The 12,755-nt window shown below is 44.2% G+C and overlaps 1 protein-coding gene across 1 annotated transcript in view; it reads right to left on the reverse strand.

Moving 5' to 3' along the window:
* PAPPA (pappalysin 1) overlaps nucleotides 1–12,755 on the reverse strand; it is a 181,294-nt gene that overhangs the window by 146,622 nt on the left and 21,917 nt on the right. The window contains exon 2 of the mRNA XM_071453626.1: nucleotides 7,164–8,232. Coding sequence (XP_071309727.1) covers nucleotides 7,164–8,232 — 1,069 coding nt within the window. The remainder of the gene's footprint in view (nucleotides 1–7,163; nucleotides 8,233–12,755) is intronic.

Genomic DNA, 12,755 nt, shown 5'->3' on the forward strand with positions numbered 1-12,755 from the left:
GGGGTGGATTGGCCACAAGAGTCTTTAAAACAATGGTAGAAAAAAAATGCTGAAGTTGGTTCTTCTGAAGAATTTCAAAAAGATCAAATTAGACCAAACCCTCTAATTTCAGTTTCAGTGGGGTCCCTTTTTAGTAGGGGTCCTTCTAGCAGGGTCCCTCCTTTAAAAGAGAAAGGAAATTAAAAATGAAAAACAGCACTGGGGAGAAGTTAAGCATGTACTTCAAACTCACACATGCCAGGAAATTTAGAGTTAAAGGTGAAACTCCACCCTAAAGAGTTCCATATTGGAGATATTTCAGTGAACAAACGTAACATGTTCTGAAATACAAAGACCCAGTAGGGTGCACTAGGTATGGAGTTTCAGCCTTCACTCCAAATTTCCTGGCTTTTTGGAGGTTTATTAGAGTTTCATATCCCAAGCATTTAAGTACTCCAAGAAGTTTCCTCGGTGCAGCTCACCCTGATCCTTTTGGAAGCTGAGAGCAAGCACTCTGATGGTGTAGCCACCCATCCATTATTAATGAACCCAAAAACAACTTCTTGCAAATTTATGGTAATTTGGAGTGCTGAAATTACATGCAAACTAGGTAGTCTCAGTTGAGTTACCCTGAGAAACTTCAAAATTGCAAATCTACTCCGAACCAAACAGAAGGACAGGATTTCATTGACCCCAGCAGAGCACATGCTCCTAATCTTCCTCCACGGTATGTGGGTGCTGGAGCTCTGCTCCAGCTGCAATGGAGCAATCTCACAATTGCTTCTGGCAGCAGTGGTTTGTATTCCTGGTCTAAACACTCTGCTGTGTTATGGGGTGGGGATGTGTCCATCCTATTTAATGAATCTGCCTCTAAGGGGGAAAACGTAACAGCGGCTATCAGCATCACACTTTTTTACAGCACAGCTTTCATGAACATCTTGCAAATATTGAAGGGGTTCCTGCATATCTCTGTAGCCCTGACGGGTCTGTTTGAGGCTCTGTGTCAATGCATCCCCTCAGAGCTCTACAGAAATTATGGTCAACATCTCTCTGAAGCCCCTCCATCCTTCTCAAATCACCCACAAACAAAGTTTTAGGAGCAAATGATGATGCCAGTGGGTGTCTTGACGTACATCTAATGGAGAAGACATCAAATATGGTGTGAAATTTGCCCCACCAGTCACCGTGTACAAGCATGCCTTCATGGTGGGCAGGTACAGAAGTGATGGGGCAGCTCCACACTGTCCTGATCCTGTGGTGTTTGAGGGACTTAAGTTCACTTAAGTTAATTCACTTAAGTTAGGAGAAGATAAACCAAGACATCCACTCAGTTTCCCCAGCCTCTGCAAAAAAAAGTTCAGCTGAAATACTCTTTGCCCAGGTCTAGCAATCCATGAGAGGCAAAATCAAATGTGCCCTGTTTGTGGGTGCTGTAAATGGAGCACAGTGGAGGTGGCTGCTCTGCATTTCCCCAAGGGGCAGCTATTGCTTGCAAGAATTGGGCTTAAATTCCTGTCAGAAAAGAAGTCTGAAGGATAGAATGGGAATTGCAAATGTAAGAATTGCACCTGGTTAAGCTTGCCACAGAACTAAACTATGCATCTTTCTCAGTGTGAAAGGTGCATCCTCCTGAATTTACACAGAAGGTTCAGCTGATGTTAATTAAAAATGCAAAGGTCACCCCATAACCAGAGCTGAAGAGAGGTTGTACACAAATGGCTATGGGAGAAAACCAGGAGGATTAATACAAGGCCCCCCAGCATTGAAAGAGACCTGTTGGACATGATCAAACTGTGGGTCTGTGTGAGAGATGGTACAATTTGAATTGATCAGCAGAGAGAATAAACCAGCTCATACCCATGGCCACATTGCACATTGTGGATAAGCTCCACCTCATTTGCTCAACCAGAGGCTGGTAAGGTGTTGCTGGAAAGCATCCATAAAGCAGCTGATCCTAGAGGATGTGGTGCTGCCCAGCAGCAAGGGGCAAATTCAACCCCTGTCCAATCTGCAGACTCTGCACTTGCAAATCTTCCACGTGAGGTTTCACAGACAAACGGGTCTGCATCAGCACTGGGGGTATAATAATACTTTAATCTGTTGTCTCCCACAAGGGTTCTTAATGATCTCTGGTAGTTTATTCCACAGATTTTATAGGCCTCCTTCATCCCAAGCATCCTGCAGTTTGACCAGACAGTGATCTTTTTCCTTAATGTATAACATCCATGAAAGAAACCATGAGTTCTATGAGTCTTGGCGAAAAAATGTTTCTTGAAAAAAGCTGTTGGAAAAGTTGACTGTGGGTCAAGCTAAATTGAGCAAACTCCTACTGTTTCTAGGGTGTGGAATCGTATAGAAATAGTTTCTTTAGCACTGCAGTCCTGTCTGTATCAGAATTCAATACTAGACTTATAAATGTCAGTTGCTAGCATGGGAACAGATGCAACTCCTCCCAGCTGATTAACATCCCTGACATCTGGAACAGAGGACAGAATAAACAGAGAGAACAGAGGATTTCCTGTTGGGACTTGGCTTTTGGGTGACAACTACCAAGATACAGCAGCTCCGTCCTTGACAGCATTACTCTTTGCCTCCTAAACAGCCCTGGAGCTGCTAATTAAAGAACTGGGCATTTAACACTGAATCCCTAGACAAAAACTCAGGTATTTGCTATATGTCTGTCTGATACCTATGTGAATGCAGGCATCCTTGATGTCAAGAGCTGCACAATGGTCTCTTCGAGGCAGGGGATTAAGTTCTCAAGCTCCCGGAACTGAAGAGCTTTGAAGAATTTCTTCTGTTCTTTTTAGTGTTTAGGATTAAGTGGAAATTAGTGCTTTATTGGGAATCAAGGAGTGTTTCTTACAACTTCAGCTCCTGGAAAAGGGCATTCAGTGTGCCTCCCTCCTCCAGAGCAAGCTGACCATATTTTTCAAGTACGTCTCATGAAGAGATTTCCAGCAGAAGAGAAGGAAAAGAGGTTGAGCTGGTACTCCATGGAAGAGCCCTGAAGTGCAGCTCAGTCACCTGTCTGAGGCTGCCCTGGGCTATGGATTAGCCACCACCTCCTCCTCCTGATGCTACTGCTTTGTCCCACATGCCCTAGCCCAGTGCGCCCACACACAGCTCTGTCACACCCACTGCTGCTCAAAACCACTGTGGAAATTCCTACAAATGGGTCAGGCATGTATTTTAAATCTAATTTATGTATGCCTGGGATGTGGTGTGACACAATATGAACAGCGCTGAACTGTCCAATACAAGTGCTAGAAAAGGACACAGAGGCTCCAGCTCTCAGGGAGGGCTGGAACTGGATGATCTTTAAGGTTCCTTCTAACCCAAATCATTCTGTGGTTCTGTGATTCCTTGGTTTGGAGCCAACCTGAGTTTGCTGCAAATGGACCAGAGCTTGTACAGCTCGTCCTGCCCCTCTTTAAGGCAGAAATGAAGGGCTCTGAGCCTTTGGGGCACACATGTAGATGTTGAGAAAGTCTGTTCCCAGGACAGTTATTCTGGGGTGATTTCCAGCAAGTATTTGGTGGGCCATATGGATTGAGGGAGCTTGAAGAGACTCCAGTACTTTTACTGCTTCAGGAATTTCATCAACGTTTTCCTAAGAAGGCACCGAGGGGAATGCTTCCTTATCTGTCCATGGAATCCTGTGGTGAAGCCTGATGTGCAAGCCCAATATTACATAAAAGGAACGTCTCAGTTAACCATAGGATGGTGCAAGAACTCACCACATCAAATGGCATTTACCGAGCATGGTTTCCTATGATCCCTTGCTGCTTCTTTCAAGTTCTTTGAAAAGCAGCCATGGTAGGTGTCATGAGCTCAAAGTCTTCCCTGTTTTGTAACCAGCAATATACCAAATAACACAAAGAATGAGTCTTTCTGGCAAGGGTGTTTATTCTTGCTCCTTCCCTTTTGTATTGGGCCAAACTGTATGATCTTAGCATGTTCTAATTTCCCGGAATTGCAAAAAAGCAGAACAATATTTGTAAACCTTCTGCTGGGACAAAATACATTTTGTCCCACTCTCATGAAATTAATGAAAAGAAGTGAGGCAGATATTCTTGGATAAAGCCTGCTGTGTGGCTAATGATAACCAGTCCTTTGTTTTTTCCCTGCAGGCTATTAAAAAAGAGGAGAGATGATCTAGTTGGTACCACAATGTTTACAGCTCTTCTGCTGAGCAGCTCTGAGAGCAGAATTCCCATTCTTACTGCTGTCCCTCTGACAAACTTAAATCTCTGCCACATCACTATGGCATGGAACATCAGCTTTTTGGAGTTCAATATTTTTGGAGAGGTGCCACAAAGACAGGCAGGAAACAGAAAAGAAACCAACCAGCTGTGCTGCTGGGATCAGCTCTGAAGTCACCACAGTTTTACCACCACAGTGACTGAATGACACCATCAAAGTACCTGAGCCCTTTGTCCCCGGTGCCCAAAAGGATCACAAGAAAATTGTAACACAGATCAGAGGTGTCTTGGAATTGTTCCAGTGGTATCACTTAGTCACAAAGCACCCACAGTAGTTTTTGTATCAAGGCTCAGAGCAACTCTATCCCAGGATGGAGCTTCATGGACTGGGACTCATAATCAGAAGAAGGAAAGTGGCTGGGAACAGATAAATCATCTTTTGGGGATAAAGAGGCACTGAGGAGGGTTCCTGTTTATTACAGCATTAATCAAGCATTAGCACTTTTTGGTTGGTTCCAGAGGACAGAAGTATTTCATGAATAAGCTCTGCTTGGTGAACAGCTGGCTGCAACTGCTGACTCTGGGGGTGTGAAGAAACAAAGCCCAGTACCAAGGAAGACTCTGAAAAGTCTTTATAAATAAAGTTCAGGAAAATTTTTATTGGTACCATTTCATCTTTCTTCCCTTCCTTTCCTCATCAGATTGAAGGATCTTTGCCCTTTCTTCTGCTATTGTTGGACTGAACTTTGGTGGAGGAAATACCTGAAATGAGATGTGAGGTCTCCATGGCTGCAATGGCTTCACTGCTGTGGTGCAAGGTCTGCACCAGAGGGGACTGAGGACTCTTGGCCAATGAAAGCAATGACAAGAGGGGTTGGGGATGCAAAATGGGCCCAGATGGTGCCAACCAAATTTTTACTTTGTCACTAATTGACATGGAAATCTCTCTCTCAGGGGACGATGCTGACAGCAATACCAAAGCCAAACATAAGGCTTGAATCTTCACCCTTGTACTCAGTAAAGGCTTTGCTGCCAAAATCACTGCCCTAAACCTGTATTTGTTAACCTAAATTCCCAAAGCAGTGTGAGTCAGGCTTACAAACTTCAGTGATAAGTCCACAGGCCTAACTGCTCTATTTTGCCTTACTGAGTGCAAACACTGAGTTTGGGCTCAGCCAAAGCACATCAGCCACCAAATAAAGGCTCCAGAGACATGGAATTTCTCCTACTGCCCTCTGTGGTTTCATTGCCAATAGTCAATGCTGCAATACAATGTCTGTGCAAAGATAGATAAATTAAATCTGTTACCAAAAAAAAAAAAATCTTTGGAGCATCTCTGGATTTTCTGAGGCTCTAGGCTGTAGAAGAGGATCTTCAGGCTTCCCCTACTCTTTCAGGTGAAGAGGAGGTTTTTCTCAAGTCAAAATGAACCTATGGAAGATGTGTGAGATCAAGACCATGAGATCTAGGTCTTCCAGACAAGCTCAGCCAGGTGGTTGTCTCCAAATTGTATTATGCTGGTCACAGAACAAGTGATAAAAGGGTACTATCAGATTAAAAATAATGTATTTTTTCCAAAGAATTGTATTAGTTGTTACAGCTAACACCTTGAATTCTCTGAACTACAGTGTTAAAGCAATCCAATTTTCATTATGCCTTTGATGATATTTGCTTAGTTGAGTTCCTCTCCATTTGAACAGCATTAAAAATTGGTATTTTTCCTTTCAATGTTTTCAAGCATTAATATTTAAAGAATTTCCTCATTTGAGCTTTGTTCACTGGTAAGTGACTGAAGTCAAACTGAGCTAGAAGGATTTTTTAAACAACAACCTTGCTGGAGTAAAAAAAAAAAAAATTGCCTTTTCTTTCCAACCTAATTATGTGTATTTAAAGCTCCACTAGAGCTGATAATGTTGTTTAAAAATTTCTCTCTATTAAGGAAGCTATAAATATAGCCTGAATTGCTGCAATGGAAGGGACTCCTGAAGAGCTTGTACTTTGCTTCTTTAACTGAACTTTAGTATTGAGTATTCTGACTATTTAGAAGTTTCCCCTCTATGGCTCCATTAATTGCCCAAAAAAGCTGTAACATGGAATGCAGATAACAAAATTTCAGCCTTAATTTTCATCTTTTCTGCACTTACATACTTCTAACTTGTTCAGAAGAAACATCTTATTACTTAAACATACTAACTTGTCTGATTTTGGAGTAATTGTAGGTACGTGGTATCCACCTGATGCAAGTTATTTGACCATGCCACTCCTCAAACTGCAGCCCAAGGAAGCCTGAGCTGAGGAGCTGAGGATTTTATGAGCTCACATCCACCCACAGAAAGCTGCCCTGCAATGAAGTGGCATTACCCCTGTTCTCATATATATTTAGAAAGGGGCAGAGAAGAGTTTCATTACTCACACAGAGTGTGCAACAGGAACCTGGTACCCACCTCCCTCCTCACAGCCCCCAGAGTCAGCTGCCCCTCCACAGCAGTGCCCACAGAGAGCTGTACACAGCAGTAAGAGTATGGAGTTACCTACCTACCTTCAAAGAAGTGCTACAGAATTACAGACTCCACCTAAGAGTATTCATGTTCTGTTTCATGACTGAGGGCCTTTTCCCTCTCCAAATACTCATGAGCTTTCTGTGACATCTAATCCCCACTCCTCAGAGTCTGGAGTTAAAATAAACTGTGCTGCTCATAGCCAACAACTAATGGGTCTCTCAAAATTGGCTGCTTCAGTCTTTAGCACAGATTTTCCTTAGCCTGGCTGGAGAGTACCAATTCAGGGATAAGACACTGCTGAGACCATTACTGAGATTGCATTGGAGAACGGAAATGCGAGCCAAATACTGAGAAAAAAAAATAAATTCATTAAACTCCAAAGCCCATAATAGCAACAATGAAAGGCTTCAACAGCCAGCAGGATGATCAATACCTAGACAGATATTCATCAATACGATCATAAAAAGAAATTGCCTACCTGTAAGGAGAATATGGGTCAAAGCAGGTCTTGGTGACTTCTGTTATCTCTGGGTTGCAGCACTCCCCCCCATCGAAGTTGTACCTCTCATAATTACAATCCATGTCACACACCCCGTTCTGCTTCTTCTTGTTGAAGAGCGCGTGGCGGACGTGCCGGCAGTCGCCGCCGTCGTAGCCCGTCAGGGTGTGGTTGCACTCGGGGTCACAGTTCTCGTCCCCAATCTTGCTGATGTCGCAGTTGGCCAGGATGAGCCGGTGGCGAAGGGAAGAATTCTTCACCTCCAGCACCTCCAGCTCCCAGGTGATGTTGTAGCGGCTGAAAGCCTCGTTCAGGTGCTGGTGCTGGAACTCGATCTGCTGCTGGCTGACGGTGGGGTTCTGGTGTTGGTCGTCGTACAGATTCACCACGCGGTAGCGCACGGTTTTGTTGCGGCGGAACCTGGGCAGTTTGTTGTAGCTGGCGATGACGTCCGTGTTGTCACACACCGTCTGCCCGCAGAGAGGAGGCTCCAGGCTGGTGTCCAGCAAATAGCCGTGGTGGTAGCTGAACTTGGTCTGAGGGCTGCTGCCGTCCTTCATGGGAGACCAGGTGCTTTTCACATTCAGTAAACTGTCTTGAAGAACGAGCTGAGGTAGGGGCGTGTCTTGCCTGTGAACTGCCTGCTCCATGTCCAACAAGATCTCCTTTTGAGACCGGGCTGTCCTCCAGAGGCTGAAGTGCTCCACATAACCCCGATAGTTCTGGTTCAGGGCGTTTCCTCCCAGCATGAGCACCTTGCACTTCAAGGTCAGCAGACTGAAGATGCTGCCCACTTGCTCTCCGCTCGTGGCCACCTGGGCACCGTTGACGTAGAGTCTCATCAGGCGCCCGTCGTAGGTGGCAGCCAGGTGCACCCACTGGTTGGGGAGGTAGCTGCGGTGTGCTGCAATGGTGGTGACTTTGCGAGCACGGTCCGTCTTCAGAGAGAAGAAATAGCGGGGGTCTCTGTTCCCCTGGTCACTGACGGTGTTAATCCCCAGGACCCAGCCTCGGTCACGGGAGGTGTAAGAACATTTGTCATACAGTCCTATGTGCCCCCAAAAGAGAAATAGGAATAAATAAGGATGACAGAATGAAGGCGTTAGTCTTTAAACTGTGTAAATATATCTCTCTAAATGTATATACACACACTCACCTACATCTGTTAGATAGTTAGTGCACAAGGAAGACTTTAAATCATCTAGTGCACCTTTGTGGGAGGTCACGTCAAGCCTTCCTATTAAAGGTAAAGATTTGCCAGTGGCGTGTACAAATGGGATTCCCTTTTCCTGACCAAAGTCCAAAACTTTTCTGCAAATTCCTATCAACAAAATGTTGGACTGTGCATTTGGTTCTTCCCTTCCCTCAAGCCATTCATCAGTGGTTGAAAACAAAAACAGTCTTGAGAACCAATCCCTGCTGATGTCACTCATCCTTCATACCCCTGAACCATATGTCTAATAAGGTTCAGAAGGAAAATAAATACAAAATCTAAATTCTGCACACTTTGGGAAGCACTGAGCAGCTGCAGTCACCTTGTTAAGTTCAACCATGCAAATCCTACAGAGTGTGAATGGGATGTGTTCAGGCTGCCTTCAAAGTCATACCCAACAAAAGCCAGTAGGCATACGCTGGTATACACCACACTGGGGAAGGACAAGAAATCCACACAGATGGACATCCCCAGAAAGATGGACATTCAGAAAGGTTCCTGCCCCCTCACAGGCACACCTCCTAACAACTCAATGCACCATGGAAAGATTTCTCTCCCAAGGGCTAGATCCATACTTAGAGGCCTCTCACCCAGCCCTCAGAGCCCACTCCTCCCCAGTTTGGGACACAAGGCTCAGCCAGTTAAAGACAGACATTTCCATCCTTCAGTCCTCAAAGGCCAAGGGCTGCAGGGACACCCCTCACCAAAAACAAAATCATTGGAGCTTTCAGCACCAAATGGCCTTTCTACTATCAGCACATAGAAAACAATCCTTCCCCAGAGCCTCCACTTCCAAAAGCCTAAAGGAAAATCATAAATCTCTGACAGTTCAGTCCTCGTGAAAAGACTAAATATCCCCTTACCTCACCCCTGCACCCTCACCCTCCCCTCACTACAACCAAATAACATCTTCTGCTTCTGACTAAGTTGCTCAAGAGCCATCTGTTAACAATCACTCATTAACAGTGCAGTCTTGTCTAGTATCAACAGAGCAAAGGTTACAGGAGCATTCACTGTATTTTTCCTCCCCTCTCCCAGCACCCACCTTCCCCCCTTCTCCTCACACCATGCCCCTCTCCACCTCCTCCCCCTGTAAAAAAAACTCTTCTGATGGGAAAGTTAAAAACATTTAAACGGGCCTTTTTTCTGCACGCTGGTATTTTGCTAGGGATTCTGAGCTCCCCCTTTTCCTGTTTCCTTTGGAAGAGAGATCCCAGAGTTCGGAAGGTAATGTGTTTATTCATCTGTAGGGTGCACTCAGTTCAAAACCTTTTCAAGACCAGCTTCTGGTTTATACTGCTACCTCTGATCATGAGAAAGGAGAGGAGGAGAACCAGGCAAGGAAAAAACAAATGTGCTAAAAAAAAATTACATTTGCTGGGATAGGTATTTACCCGAGGAACTTGTGATACGAGAGCCAAAGTGACCAATAACCTTCTGGAATCTGTTTTTGAAGCGTTTTTAAGTTTTTCTTTAGGAAATAAATGCTTTTACATAGCATTCATTTTCTGATGGATGAGAGCCCATAAAAGTCTGTATTTTTATGCATCTCAAATGAAGGTATTGTCCAGTGATAGTGGGTGGATAATACTGCAATGAATAAGAAGACAGCTGGCAAGACAAGTCCCTCTCCCAAATAAGTCATAAAAATCTCAGCTTATTGTAATAAGACCATTAGAGCTGATCAGGCATTTTGTGAGAGAGTTTTTGCCTGCCAGGAAATGCCAGCATGGTGAGAGAAGAAAAAGTGATGCAGAAATGGTCTTGTCCCAGCAAATCCCTCTGAGAATCTGCATGTCTTCAACATGGCCAGGGGAACCCCAGGGACTCCCTGGGCTGTTTTGACTGAGGCACAGAAGAACAACTCATCCCTGCCACAATCCCCACCATCTCCAGCCTCATTTGCCACCTCCAGTGACCAAATCCTCCAGGTCTGTGGATCACAGAGCAGCTGCACACACATAAGCTGCTCCACCTGTTTCTTCAGGCATCCAAGATCCCCACGGTTGGATGGACAGCTGGAAGTCCTGGAACAGGTCTCCAGTTCCAGGAAAGTCCACCATACAGTTTTTAAGGGTCAAGAGTTTTTGCTCTTTACACTGACCGGGACTAGAAATATTCCCCCAAAGAACTGAAATTATTGTGGGATGGAAATCCAGTTTCCCAGGCAGCATTCAAAGAATATCTTCCTCTCTCTGAAGTGCTGCCTGATGCTGGTGATTGACCTCAGCTAAGCATGAGGAGCTGCTGGAGAAATACTACAGAATAGTAGCAATCCTCCCTTGCCTTTGAGCCTTTAAACCCTGATGTGATGCAACGTGTCTTGAGTTGGGCTCAAACAGCTGCCATCAATTCAATATTTACAGGGAGCCAAAGAAGGACAGGAAAAGAAAAAATCCAGTGACAATAGGGACACCACTGAACACACCAGTATGAAAGCTGATGAACTAAAACACTCTACTATTCCAGTTCCTTGTGTTTCCTACTTTAGGGCAAAGGTCATTACTGAATCCTTATGCCACATACAGTATTATTTTCTCAAACTTTTACTGTTGCAGTCTCCAACTCTTGATGAAAAGATGGATTGAGCACAATCCTTTCAGCAGCAAGAGTTTGTTTTATTCTTAAGAGAAATAAAAAAAAAATTAGAAAAAGGGACAAGAAACCCACAGTCCCTTGTGCTGGGATAAGAAACCCAACTCCCTTGCAAGTTGTACCAGTTCCTTATGACCCTCTTTTGCTTGAATGCTTCACCTATTTTCCCAATCCTTCTCTTTACTTTTGGCTTTGGACTGAGGATCCTCCGGCTAAGGGAGTGTCACTTTTCCGTTTTGTCCCCAGCACAATGAAACTAATTTCAGCTGGGACACTGGATGTCATAATAAAAGAATTTATTACTTCTTCTATGACAACTAATAAGGGCAAAGCCATTGGAAGAGGGACATGTGAAATAATTGCCAGAACTTCTGAAAACTGAATAATTTGACGTTTTCACAATTTATTTCAATTTAGTAAAAGGTTCCATAGCCGTGAGTTATTTCTCAGACATAATTAAGAACATTTTAAACAAGAAGAGGCCTCTTTTACCCCAAACAAGGCTGGTTTTGAGCAAAATCACCCCACATAATGGTTGACACTCCAAATTTCAAGTCAGCTGTGACCACAACCAACATTTACATGAAAAATCTACAGAGTTTAAATTCTCATTTACACTGAGAATTCTTTACAATAATGCAGTAAAGGACATTTTTAGCTACTTAATATCTCTTTACCAACCGAAGAGGCCTCATGGTAAATGAGACACAGCCAATGACTGAAAAACCACAATTTGGCGAATGTGCCCAAAGTTTCTGAGCCAAGAAATGGTGTGAAATAAAACTGATGTTTGTTTTCCCCACAGAAATTAGATTAAAAAAATATGTACAAGTTTCATACAGCAGCAAACAGTTTTCTTCACTTCTGCTTGCCTTGAGTTGCTAGAAAGGGATGGAGCTCCTGCTGAGGAGAACACTGACAGCCCTTCTTCCTCCTTAGTCTGAATGATTTTTTCCTTCTAAAGCTCTTGTTCCTGAAGCCCAAGGGATTGAAATGGAATTTTGTATTTAATTAAAAAGAAAAAAAAAAAAAAAAAAGAAGAGGTGCTAGTTCAGCTTTCCAGCAAGAGCTCTGGAAGCCTCCCTTCCCCACAAAGGAGTGAGTCACTTCTTGGAGGACTTTGGAGAAGTGCACAAACAGAGGAAGATGCCACATTCCTTTATGCTTGGCCAGAGACAGACTTCAATGGCCCACAAGGCTTCTTCCAGTCCTATGATGTTTGTCCCTTATAGGAAAAGTAAATTCCTAGGCATCAAAAGAGTGGGGAAAGCTGGATAATTCAACTCCAGCAGCTCAAAGCCAAAAGCCAAACATGGAAAATGAGAAAGACAGTCTCCCTCTTTCCTTTTACAAGCAAAATCTCAGTTCTTTGGCTACTGACCCACAATAGCTCCACCATCACTGCCCATCTGACCTCTTCCAGGACCCCCTAACCAACGCCAGCATTTATGACCCACTTTGCTTTCAGGACTTTTCTGGGGATTTAAAATGAGCCACATCCTTACATGGGCTCTGTGCACTGGGCAGGGTTTGGCAGCATGAACACAGCACAGAACATCAGCTGCTGAACTTGTGGGAGACAGCCCTGGGTGAGGACAGGAGGCATTGCTGTAACTGGGATGGGAGCAGAGGAACAGGAACTCACAGCTGGAGGCTGCTGGAGCCAGAGCAGCCCTCTGTGGGCAGAGTTTGACAGAAGAAAGGCTGGAGTAGCCCATCCAAGCTGCTGTAACCCACTACAATGCTATAAATAACATCCTCCA

Source organism: Agelaius tricolor, unplaced genomic scaffold (genome assembly GCF_023055355.1).
Source record: "Agelaius tricolor isolate 1412-34295 unplaced genomic scaffold, bAgeTri1.0.p SCAF_37, whole genome shotgun sequence".
NCBI classification, from domain to species: Eukaryota; Metazoa; Chordata; class Aves; order Passeriformes; family Icteridae; genus Agelaius; species Agelaius tricolor.